General features: G+C 41.9%; 3 protein-coding genes across 3 annotated transcripts; 2 read left to right on the forward strand and 1 right to left on the reverse strand.

The window, feature by feature from the left end:
• The first annotated feature begins 273 nt into the window (after positions 1–273).
• On the forward strand, positions 274–2,694 carry tmem60 (transmembrane protein 60). The gene is made up of 2 exons (XM_063908871.1): positions 274–444; positions 686–2,694. Exon 2 carries the CDS (start codon positions 956–958, stop codon positions 1,358–1,360), a length of 405 nt encoding a protein of 134 aa, XP_063764941.1. The 5' UTR covers positions 274–444; positions 686–955; the 3' UTR covers positions 1,361–2,694.
• LOC134881403 (lysine-specific demethylase RSBN1L-like) lies at positions 2,516–11,469 on the reverse strand. Its single transcript, XM_063908709.1, has 8 exons — positions 10,965–11,469; positions 10,595–10,720; positions 9,536–10,203; positions 6,291–6,428; positions 6,008–6,150; positions 5,693–5,860; positions 5,470–5,581; positions 2,516–4,997 (listed from the first exon to the last, which is right to left on the reverse strand). Exons 1-8 carry the CDS (start codon positions 11,452–11,454, stop codon positions 3,309–3,311), a joined length of 3,534 nt encoding a protein of 1,177 aa, XP_063764779.1. The 5' UTR covers positions 11,455–11,469; the 3' UTR covers positions 2,516–3,308.
• A 4,760-nt stretch (positions 11,470–16,229) lies between these two features.
• LOC134881395 (mucin-2-like) lies at positions 16,230–22,327 on the forward strand. Its single transcript, XM_063908697.1, has 2 exons — positions 16,230–20,022; positions 21,167–22,327. The coding sequence occupies exons 1-2, from the start codon at positions 16,311–16,313 to the stop codon at positions 21,865–21,867; spliced, it is 4,413 nt and encodes a 1,470-aa protein (XP_063764767.1). The 5' UTR covers positions 16,230–16,310; the 3' UTR covers positions 21,868–22,327.
• The last annotated feature ends 136 nt before the right edge of the window (positions 22,328–22,463 follow it).

Genomic DNA, 22,463 nt, shown 5'->3' on the forward strand with positions numbered 1-22,463 from the left:
CCTGTAATCAGGGCCAGGATTCTAGAAAAACTGAGGTCATAAGTCCAAATGCCCAAACGTACCTACCACAAACATCATATTCACTAGTCACAGTGTCGAAGAAATCGAATGGACCTTGAGTTAACATGAACTGGGTGTTTGAGAAGCTACACAGTTATCACATTTCTTTTATCAGCCGATGAAATAATGTTTTTAATTTTATTTTGAAAAGATGTACCGGAAGTATGGCAGCTATTCTATTTAAAATATGCTTTTGTTTTGTAACGACTTACCGGAAACGTGAAGTCACTGCTGGCGGAACTCAACTGGAAGTAGCTAAATGCTAACTACACTGCACTGTTCGATGGGATCGAGCTACTTTGAGGTTTAAACTAAATCGTTTGTTTAAAAGTGCTGACGTTTGTGTCGCTGTTTTTTAAAAGGTTGACTCCCCTGGTCCACTTGGTAAGACATCTTTCTTTGAACAATGTTTTTATTTTGGGTATCATGTAGGCTACAACTAGACAACATACAGTAGCTTTGGTGGAAGTAAAGGAAAAATGGGTCTTTAAAAAAGTGATTTACATTTTCTAAAAGCCTGAAAGCTAGTGGAGAGAGTTTTGATGTTTGAAGTTAACTTTTATTTTCAGTCATGACATCCATAACTGAAAGAGATAAACCCTGTTGTGTTTTGGTTTGTTTTCAGATCTGTGTGTGTGTGTGTGTGTGTGTGTGTGTGTGTGTGTGTGTGTGTGTGTGTGTGTGTGTGTGTGTGTGTGTGTGTGTGTGTGTGTGTGTGTGTGTGTGTGTGTGTGTGTGTGTGTGTGTGTGTGTGTGTGTGTGTGTGTGTGTGTGTGTGTGTGTGTCTGTGTGTGTGTGTCTGTGTCTGTGCCCGCGCGCGCGGGTCTGTGCACCTTGCCGTGGTCCTCAGTCTCTGTGGTGGGGTTGACCCTGGCTTTGTGCCAGTCCTCTGTAGATGAAGATGTCCCTGGCCCAGCGAGTGCTCCTCTCCTGGATCTTCGCACTGATCTTCCTCATCATGCTGGTCCTAAAGCTGGACTCCAAGATCGACTGGAACTGGTTTCTCATCTTCCTCCCTGTGTGGACGTTTGACACCATCCTCATCCTAATGCTAATTGTGAAGATGGCGGGGCGCTGCAAGCCGGACTGTGACCCCCGGGATGGTGAACAGAGCCTCAAGAGGAAGCTGTGGTACCTGACAGCCCTGCTGCTGAAGCTAGCATTCTGTCTGACACTGTGCTCCCGCCTAGAGAGGCTCACTGAAATATGGGTCAGTTTGGTGTGTATCCCTCTGTGGGTCCTTATGGGTGGAGCACTGGTGGAGCTGGGACACAATGTTTTCCACTACAGGAGGGAATGAACCACAGGACTTTGCAATACAAGGCTTTTGTAAAGTAATGTAAAGTAAGGGAGAACATTTTTATGCTCAAGCATGTCTCGCTTGGGATGCACCAATCTGATTCACGAGATGTGTATCAGGGCCAATACTGACCCTTATTAAGTGGGCCGGTATCAATCAGACATATCGGCATTCAATACAGTTATTTGTCAATGTCGTTCACAGTCTCTGCTGTAAGTTACAAATTATTTAAATCACAGCAGGTTGCAGACTCAAGTGTGGTAGCGATCCCAGCAGGTTGCACATTTTTCCACCGTGAGTTTTCACAAAGTGTGGTTTACAGGCTTGGAGATTTCATGTACACCAGTCCACAGTTTTGCATCTTTAGCATAAATCCAGCCTTAGCATTGTTTTGGTGATCACATTACTGCCTTATTGCTGGTGTTGAGGTTGCAGAATTGGATGAACAAGGTCTAGGATGATAATAACAAGTATAAGATGAACCTGTACTTTCACACGACACTGGGTTTAAGAGTTAAAGCCAAGCAAATTAAGACACATGATGTACCATGGTGATCCAAAAAAACAGTCACTTGCTACACTTAATGTAAACACTAACCCAATCTGCGCTACCATACACTGTGTGCCACTGAGCCATGCTACTACATGTGTTGTATGACACTATTTGAATGTAAAACCATTAACATCCTCAAATATAAATGTACTGTTGAAGCACCTAGGATTGATCCAATATCCTCATCTCGAGACCAAATACTCCTGAAGGGCCAGTGTGGAGTATTTAGAGGGATTTCTTAGCCTAAAGGGAATATAGCATTCATTCGTTTGTTTTCATTAGTGTATGATCCCCTAAACCTAAGTTACTATGTTCTTGACGGCCATCATAGTTCTGACACGCTTGTGCAGCTGTAGTAACATCGCCTGAATTTGATTGCTTTTAAAGTAATTAGTTAGGATGGCCTCTGAGCCAGGTCAAGACAATTAAAGATACCTTATTATCAGTTTTGCACTTAGCGGCTCGTTACTACAGCCTTGTAAAGGGAGGGAAACCCGCAACACTAGATGCTGCCAAATCCTACACGCTGTCGCTTTGAGCAGCCAGAACGACTTGTACTGAAAGCTTTATGGTATCAAATGCAGGAAAGTCTTCGACAGTCATTATTTTTGAACCATTTATTGAGAGGTTCTGATCAGAGTATAAATCACACTACCAAGTCTTATCTTAGGAAATAAAATGTATTTACAACAACATTTTCACATATTGGTTTCAAATAAAAACAGACAATAAATGATATAAATAAGTTCTATGGAAAATAAAACTTGTCTTACAAAAAATATATGCAATTTCTGTATACATTTTCTCACATTGGTGCTAATAACATCTATACTGTACAGTTTTGGTACATACAGTATCATTTACAGCCCTGTGTGAGTCAAACAACTTCCAGTCTGAAAACAACGACCTGCTCTGATTTGGGGGTGTTACAAATGACAAACCCCATCGAATAAAGCAACATGGCATTTCAGCAGCACCGTAGCGACTTGCTGCAATTTCCCAAACGTAGGTAATTCCTATAGCACGGAGTAAAGATGGTTGTTTTCAGATTGGCTAGTCCAGTACCTAAAATAGGTGCTTTAAGAGCGAAGCCAAGTAGTGCACAGGCACTGACACATGGGTCACATAACATTTCATATAGAGCCTACATACATTCGCTAACAAACGTGAAGTGAGCTACTTAGCTTACATTCTTAGGCACTGATAAAATACTTGGAGAGTGCATCCTCTTTTCACTACGTCACTGGAGTAATGTGTCAGCAAAGAAATAGAATACACCCCGCTCCGTGAATACAAACTAGAAAGATCATTTAAGGAAGGATGCATTTTCAAATATTTTAACAAAGCCTTCGCGTAAGTTGTACAGTAAAAAAAGAAGACTAGACATCTAGACATTCATATTAAGAAGTCTTTCTGTGTATGCGGCGTGTGTGTTTTCAGGGGCTGTTTTAATGAGTGCTGCTGTGGCCGAGTGTCCTGTACGGGTGTGGCAGGTTTTCCCTGCGCTGTGTCCTTTACTTTTGAACCTTTAGAGGGCGTTACTGTCCGACTGTCAGATCCGGGCTTAGAGGAAGAGCCCCGAGAGTCACTGTGATGGTGTGTTTTCGGCCGACTTTCCGTGAATGAGAGGGCCAGAGTTTGGTGAGCTTCCATCGGCTTAAAGAGGTCAAACGTGATGAGCGTCCGTGGTTGTTTATGTTCCGGTGGACCAGAAGCAGACTTCTTCCTCTCCTCTTTGCTGTAGACGTCTTTATCTTTCTTTCCTTCTTTCTTGACCTGAATGTTTGCCGGTTTGGGAGTGCCGGTCTTCCCGTCTTCTTTCCCGGACTTTGCCTGCATACTCGACGCGTTTCCCTCTCTGGCCTCCCTGTGCTCGCTTTTCTCCTTCTTCCCGTGGGAAGACTTGTGTTTGTTCGAACAGGGGTCTCGAGCCTCCTCTCGGTCCGGCCGTAGGTGAGACTGTGATCTCTCCCTCTCTCTATCGTGCTCCTTCTCCTTCTTGACGTGGACTTGCGTCTTCGAGTCCCACTTCTCGTCTCTCTGTGCAGACAGGGAAGTTTGAGAGGTTTTATTTCCCTCCCTGGTCCGCTCCTCGTCCTCTTTTTTCCTGATCGGCGGCAGTGTTGATGTACCTCCCTCTGCTTTAACTCTCTCCTGCTCTCGCCCCCTGTCCCTATCTCTATCCCTGTCTTTCGCACGATCCTTTTTATCCCTTTCCTTCTCTTTACTCCTCTCCTTGTCCCTCTTTTCCTTATCTTTAACCCTCTCTTTTTCATCTTTTTCTCGCTTTCCTTTGTCTTTCTCCTTCTTGATTTGAGATGTGTTGTAAGTGCTCATTATACTATCTTTAGTTTTCTCTTTGAGACCTTGACCTGGTACAGTTGTTTTTTGCTGCCTCTCTTCCTCTACGTCATTCTCCTTCCTAATTTGCAGTGTTGACTTTAAAGATGGACTTTCCACTCCACCCTCCTCGTGACCCTTCTGCAGTGCCTGGCATGTTATTTCACCCCCTCCCTTGCCTTTCTCATCTTCCTCAGTTTTAGGTTCCATTAGTGTGTGAGTGTGCACACCTTCATCTCTCTCCTTCTTGACAAAAGGTAGACACTGTGCCGTAGTCAAGCTCTTGACTTCGTCTCTGATGTCTTTCTCTTCCTCCTTGTAAGTCTGTGTCTGAGTTTTTGAGGGTGGCATGTCCTCTTCCTCGGAGTCCTCCTCCTCCTGCTTCATCACTGTCTTTGCAGCAGAATCAACCTCCTCCTCCTCTTCCTCCTCCTCCTCCTCTTCCTCCTCCTCTTCTTCTTCTTCCTCCTCCTCCTCCTCCTCTTCATTTTTGATATGAAGTTTTTCTTCTCTAGGCGCACACTTCTCCTCCTTCACCTCCTCCTCCTCTTTCGCTTCGTGTTGGTGATACTGTTTGAGTCGGATGTGCCAGGCCAGACTGCAGACAGCAGCCACGGTTTTGAACTGGTGGACGACTCCTCTGGGAATGAAATAGATGTCATCGTGGTAGAGTTGGATCCGGGCGTATCGGATCCCTTCCCTCCTTAGCTGGTTCAGCTTGGCATCATCAATCCACTGTACACACTGTTGAGGCAGGGACAAGAACATACTCAGTAATTCAGTAAACCTGAAATAACAACAAGTATCTTAATTCTAGCATGGAAAAAAAAGAAACAGATTTTGAACATGTATTGTAAAGGCTAACAGCATACCGTGGGGAAGTCCCTACATTAAATGGATTGCCAGGTGTCAACGAGGCTGTTCAAAGAAAGGCTCTGGGTTTTGCTTTTTAGCGCTTAAAGCAGCTTTGCTGGACTTTTTATGGACAATGCATTAAACTGTTAAGACAATTTTGACAAATGATCATTTTATAAACTTGATGTGGTAAAAATGTTATAAGGAAGCTTATAGACATCCACCAGGCAGAGCGTTATCATTGAATGGAGTCGTGTCTCTGGCCACACACTAGCTTTGTTTTTGATACATTTGATAACAGCAGAAAATATCCAGTCATACCACTGTGTCACATCAGCCACGGTTTACAACTCTGACCCACCTGAGACAGCGGAGGTTCGTGTAGGTCCAGTTGCAGTCTCATGACCACATCAGGGAAATCCCCAGCGTGGAAACACACAACATCTTTGGTGATTCGGCCAGGAGCGTCGGTGCTGCAGGGCAAAACGCAAAGGTCTGTTTAATGATCGGAGGTTGTATTCTCTTAAATGCAAGTGTGTTTGCACTGTGTGTGATAAAGGCGGAAATATGTCATCTGTACTCACTCCTCTCCGCAGCGCACAGCCTTCAGCACACCTACGGCAGCAGTAGTTTGTCTCTCAAAGCCCTGACCGATGTGGTCGGCGTGGGCTCTCGTCCGGTCCTCAAACAGCATCTCCCTGGGCTCACTGGCTCTGGGTAGATACTGCAGGTTCTTTATCTCATTGGTCGACCTGAAATACATTTATTCACAACAGTCAGGATATGTACAGGGTCAACTATGAGATGAAGTGCTGAAATGTTTTGCTGCATCAACCTTATTTATTAAAAAAAAGTAGTTATGCTGGGAACACATTGACAGATTCAATATGTCAACTCACCTTTTCCTTTTGAATGGTGATTTTGGCATGTCTGCCATCGGTATCATCTGTTCTCCTGGTCTGACCCACATAATAGGGCCGTCGTCGCTCTCTGTGGGACTCTGCAGCCGCAGACTGGAGAACGTTCCCCAGGGCAAAGTCCGCTGCATTATCACAGGGTGAGAAAGCTTTGAGTTACATAATGACTCTGAGTCATGCATGGGGGGAAAAAAGAGAGGCAGGCGTTCACCAGCCCAAAGGCTGGAGAGGTGTGTGCACATGCAGTCATAACAAACACACTAACCTCCAGAAAGGGAGATTCCTCTAACATGTTGATGAACTCGGGGAAGTAGTCTCCAACCTCTTCGTCCACAGCCCCCACCAGACTGACCTGCCGCATGGCCCCGGCTCGGTACGTTCCCTGGGAATATGTCCGCTTCACCTGCAGGAGGAACCACAGATCAGACCCACACAGCAGGAATCAAAGTATCGCACTCTGACAGGTGAAACAACACTAGACATCTTGTTTAGCATGTCTCTTCAATTTGTTGAAACTTGTTATATCTGCAGTTTTAAAAGCACAGCTTTGTCGAGTCCAACAGTAAAAAATGATTGCAAAACATTTTGGTTTAAGCATTTCCAAAAATGAACAGCAGGCTTTTTTCTAGCAAAATGTTCTGCATTATTCCAAAACTGTTGGTGTCTAGCTTTTCAAGAACAACATTTTTTCTGCAGTCACAAAACGTTTCGCTCTCCCACTTGCTGCACACAAAGTCTGATAAGGTGAGGATTTTTTTAGGAAGTTTTAGAGTGATAATGTCATAAAATATGATGAGAGACTTTCAGTCAAGTTTGTTTCAAAAGGCTCAAAAGAAGTTTTGAATGAATACATTAGATGAAACCCAGCAGAGAGGTCTTATAAAACCTCATTCATTTGATACACGCTCGTCCTATAATTACAGCTCGCACTGTTGGTATGTTTTTAATGTGATGACCTTTCCAGTGCACCTGTCATTGATAAAGCACGCACTAAGAGCGCGGTCAGCATCTGCTTGGTAGTCAACATGACCTAAAATACAAAGATTTAGATATCTTGAGGAACTGGAAGATACAGCCATTAAGAGAGGCAAATGTCAACACACAACTTTAAAAAAGGGTGAGCTCTTGTTTCTCTGAGGAAAATAAATGAATTGTGGATTATGCTAGCAAATCTAGACAACAGACTGGCAACAAAACCAGACCTCAGGTTCACGAGTCCATGTCAAACATCAAGGCTCTTCTGTGAAGTCTCTGACGTTGTTCTGTATCTGTATGGCTTCCCTGTTCATTTCACTAATATTGGGATGTTTCACTTTCACACTCTCCACTTCTTGCAAGGCTTAATGTTAGCATAAGCCTTCTTACAGATCATCAAATGTTTGAACTTTGAAACAAATCAATATTTGATCTACTCTGGAGTTGGTTACTTCCAAAGGATCGACTGAGCCATGACCGCTCTATTCTTCTCTCTGTAGAACCACACAGTCCTTTCTAACTTCCTTCTGTGTGGAAGGATTTATTTTCCAGCAGAAAGAATAGCCTAACTGTGCGTTAAATGTATGCCAGGTCCGTTTGAAGACGAACAAGAACCGTGAACATTTAACATATGGCAGTCCCACCAGACCTGCATTCCCCTAACGTTTGCCCCGGACACTGCAAAAGAAAAGAGACCTTTTTTTTTTTAACCTTCTGTACATTTTGTTCAAAGTCATTTTTGCTATATCCTCTCTCAAAGTGCACTTCGCTTACCGTGAGAACCCTACAGTACAACTTTTTTTTTTTTTTAAGGAAAATCAAACAAGTCAAAATACGCTGCAGCATCAAAGATGGGATGCTATAGAATGAGGATTCTGGAAGTGAGAAATGAAGCGCCCTGGGGTCTGTGACACACAGCCCGCAGGAACAAGCTATTGTGAGGTAACTGTGCTGTGTTTTTTTTAAAGTGCAGATTTCAGACGCCAAGCTATGCTACACAACACATGTACCCCTGTATCAATTTCTTCGGACAGATCCCATCAGTCATGAATCATTCACTCACACTAACTGAACTGTGCTGTGTACCATGGGAACATTTTCTCCTGGCTGGAATAATTTTAATCTTTCCTGATATAACCCTCAATATAAAAAAAAACAGTTTAAATGATGGTATAATACAATCTGTAAATGAGACTAGTGGGGCATCATTTCTGATTTAAAATATAATTAAAACTTACTGCTGTGTCAGTGATCAGATTTCTTAAACATGGATATTTTATATTCAAATCATTTGCAGAACAAGTTCTTGGTGCTTCAAAAATATGTACTAAACTATAAGAGTTGATACTCATATCATTCAGGCACAGGTGCAGGAGAGAGACACTGTCAGGTCTCACATGGAAAATAAAGTTGCAGGTTTCTGATTACAAGTCTTTTGCTATTTTGTGAACCGTCCTTTCTACAAGCAATCAAAGTCAAATGCTCACAGATTGAGCACGCTGCACTGGTGTTCCTGATGTAGCTTCTGACCCGTCTTTGTTGTGTTAAATGAACTAATACCACATAATCTTGATTAAGATTTATAATTTCAGATTATTTTGACCTTTTTTTGGAACCAAGAAGTCAAACAAGATTTAAAATCTGTTAAATGCGAAATAAAACTGATAAGAAACTCGTGAACAAATCAAAAACAACTAAGTGAAGGCAACACTCCAGATCATCTCTCACGACTGACAGGGACTGGTGGAGAGGTACAAACATAACCACACAGCCCCAAACTATTTGCTGTCATCTTTACTAACTTTTTATAAGTCATAGACAATTACACTTTTTACAGGAGTACCTTCAGGGGCTGAAAGCACAACTCAAACTGAAGGAGCCATACTCTCCATAAACAGGAGCTTTTTAGGAAACCATTATGTGGAGTTACAACACGTGTTGGACGTGTATTGGCATGAATTTGGCGATAAATTAAGTATCATGATACAGGGGTTGAATTCAATAAAACGCAATTATTGCAATACTGTAAGCGAGATGTAATATTGGAATTTTGTATAATTACATACATTACATACATACAGTCAAGTAAAGAAATGTTATGTTTTATGCACTCAAAAGCAGGATGGGTGTTTGCATGTATCAAAGTCTCTGCATCTAAAAACATTGCACAACTTTTTATGTGCGAACTGAGCCACCATCTGCCACAGATCTTTGGACGTAAAACATTCATAGGAAAAGGATTGTGTTTTCAAGAATCGATACAGTGTCAGAGAACACCTCAATATGCAAGTGTATTGTTGTTGTTTTTAAACCCTGAACATTAGGGCTTCCTGCTTCAAAACAAATCTTGGATGCTGAAAGAAAAGTGACGCACAGATAGCTTTCACTCACAAAAAGGGTTGATGTGTTGCCTCAGTTTGTGCTGCTCAAACCTCCAGACTACAATGTGACACTCTGCAGTATCAAAGTGGACAGGTCAGCATCCTCTTAAACTTAGAGCCTTCAGATTATGCCATCTACCAAAAAGAATCTTACCTGAGAGAGGAAGTTGACCATGGTTGTCGTCTCTATGTCCTTCTTCCCGAGCACCTCCATCTTTACTGGTGCATTGGGGAACTTGTAGGAGAAATAGTCCAGGAAGTCTGGGAGGTAGGATGCTGCTCCATGGATGATTCCCATCACAAATCGCGCAGCCTGGGCTTCGTCCTCGCTGAACGACAGAGTCACAAACTCCTCTGCGAAACGCTGCATCTCAGTCGGAGACAGGCTGGAGAGCTGCTCCATGTAGGCGTGCGCCACAGACGCCCCTCCGTTGGCCTGCTGCTCGATGTGGATCAGACGACCAAACTCCAGACCCGACAGGCCCGGCGCTGGGGTGCAGTGGAGCGGGGAGCTGTAGGCGAGCCGGTCCCTGACCATGGAGGAGATGGAGGCAGAGGTAGCGGGATCCAGGTGTGGATGTGGTGCTGTGGTGTTGTGGAGTAGACTGCTGCTGTTGTCGTTTCCATTCATCCGACCGAGGAACTCAGGCGGACCCAGAGACCCTCCTGAACACACCGTCTGGCAGGAGCGATGGTACATCTTGGGTCTGCTGTGTCTCTCCTTCATCCGCTCGCCATCTTTGTGCTTCTTTTTCTTCTTCTTCTTGAGTTTCTTCAGGAGGAGGTCTTCATCGGAACCAGCTTTGGACTTTTCGTTAGACTCTGTAGTGTAGTGAAAGATAAGACATTTTTAAAGTAAGTACAATGTTGTGCATCATGTTAGGATAGTATTGAGCAAAATATCATGTGTGGACCACAGAAAGACAACTAGGCATAAAGTAAGGAGGATTGTTCAACAAGGTTATTAATGTAACAGTATGGCTTTTGTTTGACACATTTATCATATTTAAATAAATTGTCTATTAAATTGATAGAAATCAGATATATAATCATATTGGACCAATTTCTACAATTCCAGTTGACTTTGGAAAAAAGGGTCTCAGCCACACCTCTAAAACTGTAACATATTTAAGAAACTTTTAAAATGTAAAGTTAACCCCAAAAATAAAATGACTTTTCATCCAAACTGGTCAAAGTTACAGGTCATCCCTACCTTTTTGTGGGGAAATCACTTCTCCGTTTTCTCTTGCAATGTCATGTACAGGTGGCAGTTTGTGATTGTTGCACTCTTTGCTCTTTTCCTTCTTCTTCTCTCTGTCTTTCTCCTTTGCACTGTGATCTGAGAAGGAGAAACAGAAAGGTGAAAAAGCTGCTACATCCATGCTGAGCAACATAACTGAACAAACATTTCCACGTGTATGTATCACCATCTGGGCCTAATAAATACACGGGCCCGCGGTAGAGAACATTATGTAATATTTAAAGAATCATAATATTGCAGCAATGCTTCACAAACTACTTAATTTGAGCATAAAGTGGTGTAACAGAGTGCAGTAGTGAGCAGACTGACTGTGATGTCCTACCTCTCTGTAGCATTTTCACGTCTCCGTTCTCGGTCTTTGTATGGCAGCTAGCAGGGCTCAGTCGCTCCACACCAGCGGCAGAGCTCCGCTGCGCTTCACTGCTTTTCTCCTTCTCCCTATGCCGTTTCTCTTTCGTCTTTTTTACTTTGTGTGGCGAGGCGAGGAAGTTGCTGATTTTGAAGATTTTCCGAGCGGGAGTAGCGGGCACCGCGGCGGCGGTAGAGAGGCTCGCCTTGGCCGGGCCGAAACTCCATTTCGCTGGGCTCCCACAACTCTGCTTCCCGTTGTGTTTTTCCCCTGCGCACACCTCTCCGTTCTGTTTCCTGTGCTTCAGGCCCTTCTCCTCCACCCGGACCTTCTTAGGGGCCGGCGGGTAAATGTCGCTGGAAGACTGCGGTCGGCTCTCCGGCGGCCGTTTAGCTAATAGGGGTTTAGGGGAATTTGTTTTGCTGTTTGCTGCGAAATGCATGGACTCCACGGCCTCGGCCATCTTGGAAGTTTCTATTTTTTACGGTCAGACGTAACTGGTGCGTAAGAGCCAGGCCGAGGGCGGGGCTTAGAGGGCTACGTGCCGACGCAGGGAGGAGGGGAGCAGCAGACCCTTTACAGCCTGCAGGACAAGAGACAGTACTGTACCGCTCACTGTGCACACTGTGCAGGTTCACTGCAACAGCAACGACTCACACAGCTGCGTCTGACAGGAGGCATTCATGAGCTCAATTATGCACATATTTACTATGCTGGGCTACTATGGAGGAACATTTTTGGCACGATTCTATGATCAATATATGAATAACTATTCATAATTAACCTTTAGTTTAAAAAAAAAATAAAAAAATACGTCTATTAATAATGGTCCAAATAACACATTTTCCGGAGAGGGCTAAAATCTCTATGATGCACTACATAACAACAACAACCCCACATTGACAGAAATTAAACCAAACTGATAATGATTACACCTTTGCACCTAACAAATAAATCAAAATCAAATATGTTTTGTTTTTATGATGGAAATTAAATCATTAGAAGTTCTTACTACAGATGGATGGGTGGAATCTATTTATTTAAAATAAGGATTTATTCTTTTGTTATGGGCCTTCTCAAAATGTCTAATAATCAAAACATATTTAAACTAGTTTAGTCTTTTATATAATTAGTGTTGCCATGTTTTAGCACCAATATTGTTATTGTTTAATATGATACAGCAAACCATATAGTAGATATCTATTACAGAGGTTGCACATTAATGGAATAAATTCATATTATGATATATTTCTTAAGGTTTCCACAAGGTGGCAGTATATCGCCTTACATGCATTGAGGGGCATTTTTTTGTGTGAAAATCATCACACGTTTTGAACCTCACAGCTGTGTTTTGAGGGCTCCTTCAAATAAAGTCATAAAAATGGGAAAACATACTCATTTATATTTCACAACAACTTATGGTCAATAGTTTAACTTCTTCTAGAGACCTATGTACTATTGTTCATTTAATTACAACATTATGTGATTAAAATTCAATACCATGCCAAAAGGCTGTCTTATATAACATGCCTATAATGAAGGAAATTAATATTTTGTTTTATGACAGAAAACTAAACAAATCCTGCAAAGAAAGGAAGAAATACAATTTCCTACCAACCCCTTCGGTGAAAAGGTCCTCTCCTTGTTAACATCAATTTTTATGTTACTGGTATCCGTATCTGCAGACACTAAAGTAGAAATATTATTCTGTCAGAATGATTGGAACGGTAGTGTACACAGTTTTCATCAGCGCTGACATTAGCTTACTCTAAAGTGAGATTTGTTTATTTCTCTGACCCAAATTGTTCATTGGGTAAATGCTACACTGCACTGAAACTTAAACAGTCACCATAGGGAAAACAACACAGTTGTTGCAAAATAATAAAGTCCCTGGTTATTTTTGGTGCAATAACACGAGGCAGTTTAAACAGAATCATTGTTCAGAGCACCGTCAGCAGTTATGAAAACAACATTTACTTAAGTACAAATCTGAGATTGAGTATATTCACTTCAGGGCTTTTCTTTTTTACAGTGTTTTAATGTTACTTTTCCTCAAGTATTTGATGTGTCCTCCCTTCACAACTAACTTTCACTATTGCGGATAATACAGAAGGTTGTCATTCCAATGTAACATGTTAATCTAATAACCAGCCTAAAGTCTCCTGAAATTATTGATGTAAAATTGTTGAGTTGTTTCAAAGAGGAACAAAGATCAACAACGATGACCTCAGTCACACATTTCTGTGGATTTTCATGTAGTCCATCCACCATCCACTATGTCTTGTGAATGGTTTCTATTAACCACAGCTGGGAAATACACAGATTGAAGCACACATCCTCCAGTATGAACATCAGGACATCATATGATGAAAAATCTAACGGCTTAAATGTAATGCTTTTTGGGAAATGTATATAAATTTCACTTCTATCAAACTTTAAAAGTTTAAAAATGTACATAATGTGGTATCGCGTGTCATGGAATGCCATGGTCTTAAATTATTCCACTTACACCTTGAAGTCCAGTGCATCAAGTGACAGAAGTAGATAACCCGTTCCCACATTGTGCCTGCTTGACTATCCTTCATAATGACATATACATTTCAAACAGTGTCTTAATGAAGTCCAGGCTTCTGGATTAGAAACAAATTGACCTGACGTTATCTGGTCTTGGCTAGCTGTAGGAAATCCAGCCCAGATGTGAGACACGGTTCATATTTAAAAATCTCTTATCAGTAAATTGACAGATGAAAAAGATTCTCACACATGGCAACAGAATGTATCAGTTATTCAAGAATTAAGATGTTGGCTATGAACAATCCATGTGAATGTGTGTTTGTGTGTGTGTGTGTGTGTGTGTGTGTGTGTGTGTGTGTGTGTGTGTGTGTGTGTGTGTGTGTGTGTGTGTGTGTGTGTGTGTGTGTGTGTGTGTGTGAGATAGAGAGAGTAAGAAAGAGACAAGGAGAGACACCTTCATTTAAGCCATTATATTATACCTGGTTTGTTGAAAGAAATATATGATTATTTGTTATGCGCATGCAAACAGTGATTCAGTAGAATAATATTGATCGGGCAGGTTTATACCTTCAGACAAGAGGACTGAGTTTGGTATAAGAAGTGGCTAGCGCTGCACAACGACAGTCATTGGGTTCACTCCCGTTCATTTGGAAATGGGAGACTTATGCACCTAACAGACATGACCGACGACACTGGCTCCTCTGCCCAAAGTGGAAGGAGATGAAGTGGTCTGCCAGTAAGCCAGGCAGCAAAGCTGGACTGATGGTCATATGTTTGTTCTAGTCGGCATGGAAAAAAACTCAAGTGTTTACACGATCCAGGACAGAGAGTAGGCCAAGCCAGCTCTCTGGGGGAATTCAAAACACTTTATCCCAAGAGGGCATCCTGAGGAGAAAAAAACCTGCTGTCCATATATGGGTAAAGCCAGGAGTGAGGGTATTATTGGGGAAACTAGATTTCCTGTGAACTCGCTGCAGAACATAATAGATTTGTTTACTTTTGCTTCTATCAAATGTATTGACCCTTTTAGTCTCAATCAACAGCATTAATCATTTCTGGTCTTCATGCAGCCCGTTATTCAAGTTTGTTTGTTGTGGCTGTCGGTGATTTATGCTTCACTGTAAAAGATGTGGCTCTATGATTATAAATCAATACAGCCTAGTGGTTGGACAGAAGTCTTTCGAGAGTGTAAACATTTCTCTCTCACCATTTCCCAGTCTAAGTGTTGAAGTAACAGAGTGACTGTGAAAGGTGAAAGGACACTTGTTCATGGCTTTTATCCCTGCCAACAGTTGTCAAATCAGCTCATAGCTGGATTAGCGTAGAATGACTTGCGATGTAAAGTCATATAGTATGTTTGGATAGATAGTTAGTTAGTTAGTCTTTAAATAACATTTTACAATATCTTTATGGTGTGGGGTTGAAACATATAACAGCCTCCTTTCCAAACAAAAATCTGAATCAATGTTATTATTTTCTTTAACTTATAAAAGGATAAAAGTTGTTATGCTCATTCAAGGAACTGTTTCTCTAGAAGTAACTATCAGTTTGCTGTTATAGTTGGAGTTTTATTCCAACTTAACTTGTTTTTTCATATCTAACCTGATGCATCCCACAGTTCTCTCCCTGAACAAATGGTTTCCTTTCTCATTATCAAAGGACAGTTGAGAAATCTCTCCAGATGGTGCAGTCAGATCAACAGGCCAATGAAAGAGACAGAGAACATAAGTGCACAAAGATCAAGTTTCCTCACAACCTCAAAATTAGACTAACTAATGTTAACAAGCATTAAAAATGGACAAATTTCTAAAACACCAAACACTCGCATTGCATGCTATCAATCATATCTCATATCCTGTGGTTGAACTGACATTTACACCCCGGGTCTGAGAAACTAAAGCCTCATTATCTTAACTCCCTGCCAAGCAGATGCCTGATTTAGTTCATGTGACTGTGTTTTCTATCTTTCTTTGTTCTAAATACATGTAGACACAATGAAGTAGCAAAGAAACAAAATCTTGGAAGAACGGACAGTCTGAATGCAGCGAGCTTGGCCTCTCCACCCAGAGATTGTCTCACCATTCTCAACACTTGTTGAAGATTAGTACTGTCCAGATAAAGTCAATAGAACATGATATATTTCTCTCTCCTGGCATTGCAACCTTCTCGGATAAATCTGACATTCCTGACCTTCTTTTGAACATTAACTAAACCAAGCAGCGTACAGTAAAATAAAACATGTCTTTGTAAATCTGTTATTTAGCTTAAGATGCATTTTCTGACCGATCGCATCTGTCAGTCATATGTTTGTGGACACAACAGGAAGCTGGAGAAGCGCCTGCCAAAGCAACTGACACACACATGCACATTAAGGGCCATGATGCACATCATTGGGTGAGAATGCATTACAAATGGTCTTCATTAATGGTGCGATTAAATTCATGATACTTTGGAATGTAATAATAGGATTACAATAAGACACATGCTTTTTAAATATTTCTTTGATTTTTAAACTGAAATATAACTACTAAGGCAGATTATGCTTCTTTAATAAAGCATAAAGTAGTAGTTATAAAATCGGCTTAAGTTTCATGCTTATCATACACTATCTCAACATCTAGACCATCTACTGGCAAGTACAACAACACAAACCTCTCTCACTTTTTTTGTTAACCTGTTTTATTCTGAGACCTTCCCGCTCCTCATTTCTCTCCCTTACTCACTTTCCACTCAACAGCTCTATCAGTTCCCCCTCCCTCCTCTTCTTCCTCCCGCCTTACCTCCTCCTCTCACTGTCTCAAACTGATGTGGGTCTTTTTTACACTCTCTCCCGCTTATCCTTTTATTCTTTGCTCTCAGGACGTCATGAGGTTAACAGCACTGTGCATGTGTGGGACCCTGCTGGCCTTCTTGAGCCTCTCTTGGACCACAGCTGATGAAGGGGACCTCCTCTGGGATCAGGAATTTGGACCCTGCTCTGCAACTCTGAGACCTGAGGGGCCGTGCAGGCAGTGGCAGGATGAGACCATGTGTCCATATCAATTGAGTCTGCCTCCGCTGACCCTCCGTTTGCCGAAGGAGCTCAGAGAGCTGGAGAACATTGTAAAGGATTTACAGAATCTGAAGGACAATGTGGACCAACTGACGAAGATGTGTGCAGATTGTACAGTAAGCCAAACTGAGAGAGAGTGTGGACGGCATAGAGAAAGTGAGCAGGAGAAGCTAAATGAGGGTATAAATAGACATATTGAGGGGAAGAACCGGCTGAATGAGAAAAATCGTGAGAGGCCAAAAGAGTGTGGAACAGACAGAGTTAAAGTGAAAAAGACTATGGAAGGAGAATTAGGATATGGTGACACTGATTTTGAAAAAAGAACGAGTTTGGAAGAGAAAAGGAGAAAGAAAGGGGAAGCAGAAAGAGAGAGCAATAAAGGGGTTTTAAAAGAAAATAAAAAAGAAGGAACCCTAAAAGAAGAGGCAAGACCTAATGGAAAAACTAAGAAAGAGGGGGCAAAAGAAAAGGAAAAATTGGACCAGACAAAGTCGACAACGGCTGCTGGAGGTGAAAGAACAGTTGATACGGTCAAAAAAAAGATTGTTGAAATAAATGACAGGGAGACAGACACAGACAGAAAAAAAGACAAAGGTGGAAAAGGGAATTCAAATAGAGATCGGGAGCATATGTTGGAGAATGGAAAAGACGATAAGGTTACAAGTGGTGTTAAAAATAAAGGGAAAGCTGAAGAAAGTGACCATCACGTCTGGAGAGATGAAACGAAGGAAACACAGAAAAAGACCCAAACTGAGGTAGACAGGGGAAATGATGGAATAAAGATGTCTGAGGACCATGATGAGCATACAAATAGGGAAAGAGAACAGCAGAGGGAGGAGAGGAAAAGGGAAATGGAAAAGGGAACCAAAGTCGAGCGAAATAATGAGAAACCAAAACAGTCTGCAAGCATCAGGCCCGCAGAAAAAGAGAAGACTATAAAAGAGGGGGAGGATGGGGAGACGGGAACGGAGACCAAAGCCGAAGGAGAAATAACGGTCCAGAGTGTGCAGAGAGACAGTAATGGAGAATTAGCATCCAGTACGGAAACTGAGAGGACAGACTTTGTTTCAATCAGACCAACTCCTCTGTCTATCATTAGTTTTACACCCAGGCATGACTATGTGGAATCAAATGAAGCTATGACCTTTCCGTCATCTCCTCCGTTTCCTTCCTCATCTCACTCAACTTCACACTTGATCACCGATGTCAATCAAGGGATTACTATTGTGGCTGACGGACTACAAACACAAAGCCAGGGCATTGTAGCATCTGGCATTTCGGAGAACCCCAGCCCTGATGTAGCAGAAGGCTTTAGGACCACAAAAAGGACAACCACAGTGGCCAAAATAAACACATTGGATGGTTCTAGACAACCAATCACCAGTGAAACTTTATTTTACACCTCTAAAACCAATGCAACACCAAGAGCAGGTTTCAAGGGTCCAGGTAGCTCAACGACTACAACAATACCCACCACAACTCAGAATTTATACACAACTACATTCCCAGGAGTCGCAGACCACAGCCGTTCAACAGCCAAAAAGAACGTCAGCTCTAACACTAAGACTGGCATGAAACCTCTTCCAGACCGAGGACCAAAGCCTGGTGCAAAGAGTCAACCTGAAGTCAGGCCTGAAGGAGACAAAAAGTTAAAAAATCCTAAGAATGACCGTAAACAGGACCGAGCTCCTTTGCCAGACAAAAAAGGAAAACATGACGAAAAGCAGAAGCCTTTTTACCAAAAACCAACAACTGACCAAAGATTGAAACCTGGCAAAGACCCTAAACAAGTCCAGATCCCAAAACCTGAAGAAACACCTCCACCTGACCTTTTACCAACTGAACAAAATCTGAAAAACACGAAAATACCTAAACATGACAAAGAACATACAACTCATCAAACTCAGTTAATTATTCAAAAGCCAAAATCTAATCAAAAGCTTCCAGTTCAGAGGTCTACAACTCATGAAACACCTCAAACATTAAATTCAACTGGTTCGGATAAAGACCCTCAAACTGACCAAAAGCCAGAATCTGTAGAAATCCCAATTATTACTCAAAATCGAAAACCTGAGAAAAAACTGGTTCACCCTTTCAAAACAGGAAAGCCTGAACAAATACAAAATCCTCACGTAAAGCCAAAAAGTGAAGAAGAAAAGCGTAAACCTGATCAAAGATCTACAACAAACCAATATATGTCACCTGTTCATGACACTGGAGGAAGTGAAACAACTAGCATAACAACAAGACCTATCCAAAAGCCTATAACAGTATTAACAGAAAATGCAGATGAAAATCCTTTGACTGAGCCTGTATCGGAAAGAGACTCAAAACCTGGACAAAAGCTTACACCTGATCGGGCCCTGATCAAACCCCCTGATCAAAAGAAGAAATCCAGTCAGAAAATCCATAAAATAAACCAAAATCCTAAACCCAATCAAAGACATCCAGATCTTGTGACAGGACAAAAGACTAAACAAAAGGTGAAGCCTAAACCAGAACAACGCCCACAAACCAATCAAGGGCTTAGAACACTTCGACCTGACCAAATGCCTGAACTTAACCCCAATTATTTGCCTAAAGCAGAATCCAACAAAACATCTAAATTGAGGCCTCCACCCAGAGGCTGGCAACCAATCCGACCAACAATCAAGCCAGGAGCAACACATGTTCAAAGACCAAAACCAGCAGTGCCACTAAAACCAAGTCCAAAGATAAAAACAGATTTAGATCCTCTAAAAATCAGTGAGACTACTTTAGACAACATCAAAAACTCTCAAACCGACATGTCACCTTCATCTGCCCCTGTAACACAGACTTCTGAGGCGAGTCATTCTCAAAGGGACACAGAGTTCAGTCCCAGCACAAAGAAAACCATGACTCTGGGTCCAAAGACCTTCAACACCCTTGAGACTGGACCCATCCCATGGCGTGACACTCTCTCAGACTTCACCATGAGCCCAAACAGCAGGATTACGTCTGATCCGACGCCACGAAGAGCCAGCCGACCACCACTGATCCCAATGACAACAAGACCAAACAAAATCTCCCGCAGGATCCTGCCGAGTGTTATCCCTAGCACCATTCCAGGATCCACAAACCCAAATCAAGGTTCCAATACTGACTTGCAAGCTGAGATAATTCCCATTATGGAGGAAACATTAGCCCAACAAACTCCAGTTCCAGACAAAAGGAAGAATCCAGTCCCGACACCCAGTGCTCAAGCTACCTACACAAACAACCCTGACCTCAGGTCAATAACCCCAACCACCTCTAGCCCCAAGGCCCCGGCGGCTGAGTCTTCCACTCCCAGTGCAAGTGAGCTGCGTGTTAAGATCAACCAGGTGGCTGCCTTCTTCAATAACAGCCTGAGTCCAAATGGAAGGCCATTTGATAGCCATCCAAAAGATCACACAGAGGACAACCATTACGGGAGCAGGCCTGACAGCAAACTACCATCAAAAGGCAAGAAATATTAGGTTTTATCACTATCATATCAAGTTTAGTTTTTAATTGTACGTTGTATCATAAATTCAGTCACGTAATGCAGGAATTGTGGTTGTTATTCACAGAGCATGAATGTGATTATATTAGCATGTGTAGCAGCACTCAGCTTTGGTTTGCACCTCCATTTAACAGTTGCTTTGATCCAACAGTCTGAAAGGATCGCATTATAATACACTGCACTAAGGTGTTATTAGAAATCAAGAAAGGATATGAGGCATATGCAACTTCACAATGCAATTTTCAGAAATGTACTCTTATCTGCATAAAACTCTATTGTGTTGAAATTACATTTCAATGATTAGGCTGAGAGAAAACTGTTGAGCAATAGTATTTGATAACTAATTGTCATTCAAAGCTATGACATGTGCTGACATTTTTTTTAGATAAGGGACCACATGGTAATCACTTATGCTCAACCTATATAAATATGATATGTATAATGTGTTCTGAGATCATCTCTGTACCATACATCAAGACTAAAAGAGGGATTTGCACGTGTGTGCAAAATGTGTGTGTGTCATTATATGAGATAAAACCACAACTATGTGTACACTAACAGCTTTAAAACATCCGTCAATGGAGCACAGCTCACAAAGAGTTAACAATTAAGCCTCAGATCAATCTAATGTATTCTTTAGTTGAGTTATAAACTGCATATTAATTAAACAAAACAAACTACAGCCTCCTAATGTAGGTAAAGGTCTTTTTTAAAGACTATATAATAACATACATGTGTTTCATTTATCAAAACAATTACAAGGATAAGACAATAGTTATTTTATATTTACATATTTTAACACCTGCTCCTGCTGTTATCACTCAAATCAACTATTGAAAATGGTATGTCCACCTTAAATTCTTAAAAACCCTAAATCTTTAATAGTGAAAAAGTATAGCTTTAACCTGACCTGTTGCCCTCACGACCTCAGCCAACACCTTTCAAAGCTACATCACAGCTGCAGGACGATATTTATTTTGCAAGATATGAACAGAAGCAGGACTTCGATTAGATAACTTTCTTAATAAAAGAAAGACAAGATTAATTTTAAAGAATTTTGTGACATAACTCTTTGTGATTTCTTTTCATGTTCCCCATCCACAGTTACGAGGGATTGCTCCGACTACTTGGCAAAAGGAGCAACAAAAAGCGGGGTGTACCTGGTGACCCCTGACCTCCGCAGCAGAAGCTTCCCAGTCTTCTGTGACCTGGATCAGGATGGCGGAGGGTGGACGGTCCTGCAGCGCCGACAGGACGGCAGCGTGAGCTTCAACCGCACATGGGCCGAGTACAGAGCTGGCTTTGGGGAGCTGGACAAAGGTGAGTTTTGGCTGGGCAACAATATGATCCACATGCTGACCCGGGCCAGGAACATGGTGCTGCGGGTGGAGCTGGAGGACTTCAGCGGTGTGAGCGAGTATGCACAGTACGAGAACTTCAGAGTGGCAGGTGAACATGGGCGCTACAGACTGACGGTGGGCGGTTACTCGGGTACTGCAGGTGATGCTCTGCGCTTCAACAAAATGTATGATCACCACAACAGAGCATTCACCACGCCAGACAGGGACCACGACCGCTATCCATCCGGGAACTGCGGGGCCTACTACAGCTCCGGCTGGTGGTTTGATGCCTGCATGGCTGCAAACCTCAACGGGAGATACTATGTTGGGAAGTACAAGGGAGTCCGTGATGGTATTTTCTGGGGCACTTGGCAGAACATATCTGCAGAGTATTACCCCTCCAATGACAGGCAGTCATTTAAAACTGTTAGGATGATGATCCGACCAAGAGGCTCTGCGCCATGAGCTGGGACTCTCTACCAGGTCATGTTTGAAAATAAAATGAAGGGTCCAACTAATTTCAAAATAACCCTTACAATTTAATAAACCTAGTATAGCCTCCACACTGAACACTATTAACACAATGCTGCCGCCTTGTGGTCTTTTAATCTGCAAAACCAATTTGTTTACAGGAATGTATGACAATAAGTGAGGATGTACATATAGTTGCGAAGGTTATAGTCATAATTGCATATTAGCCTACATTTTTACAAGCTTTTAATAATAACACTTTTTTTATATCGCTGAATTTGTTCAATGACGAGCGAGAGAAAATCTTGTAAAGAGTTCTGACGGGTATGTAGCAATAGAGAATGATATTTTTTATAATTGTGGTACTGAAAAGCCAGTTGATGGTTAATAAAAGCTGTATCGATTATTTTAAATAAAGATTGTTTTTCTTTGATAAATACAATTTATGAATACATTATTATGGTTTTGTTTGTTCCTGTATTTCTTGTAAAGCTATGTGCAATATATATGGGCAAAGTTTCAGCTAAATTAAATGTAATGGAAATCATTCAATCAAATACATTTAGAAAAGTTCCCCACAGCCTTTGCGG

The sequence above is a fragment of the Eleginops maclovinus genome, chromosome 2 (genome assembly GCF_036324505.1).
Source record: "Eleginops maclovinus isolate JMC-PN-2008 ecotype Puerto Natales chromosome 2, JC_Emac_rtc_rv5, whole genome shotgun sequence".
NCBI lineage: Eukaryota > Metazoa > Chordata > Actinopteri > Perciformes > Eleginopidae > Eleginops > Eleginops maclovinus.

Bases quoted from the DNA above. Each gene is read 5' to 3' on its own strand.
- tmem60 (XM_063908871.1), top strand. From the start codon at position 956: ATGAAGATGTCCCTGGCCCAGCGAGTGCTCCTCTCCTGGATCTTCGCA.
- LOC134881403 (XM_063908709.1), bottom strand. From the start codon at position 11,454: ATGGCCGAGGCCGTGGAGTCCATGCATTTCGCAGCAAACAGCAAAACA. The intron at 10,721-10,964 runs GTAGGACATCAC...TCTCCTTCTCAG, and splicing joins CGTGAAAATGCTACAGAGAG to ATCACAGTGCAAAGGAGAAA. The intron at 5,582-5,692 runs GTGAGTACAGAT...TTTGCCCTGCAG, and splicing joins GCTGTGCGCTGCGGAGAGGA to CACCGACGCTCCTGGCCGAA.
- LOC134881395 (XM_063908697.1), top strand. From the start codon at position 16,311: ATGTGGGTCTTTTTTACACTCTCTCCCGCTTATCCTTTTATTCTTTGC. The intron at 20,023-21,166 runs GCAAGAAATATT...CCCCATCCACAG, and splicing joins CAGCAAACTACCATCAAAAG to TTACGAGGGATTGCTCCGAC.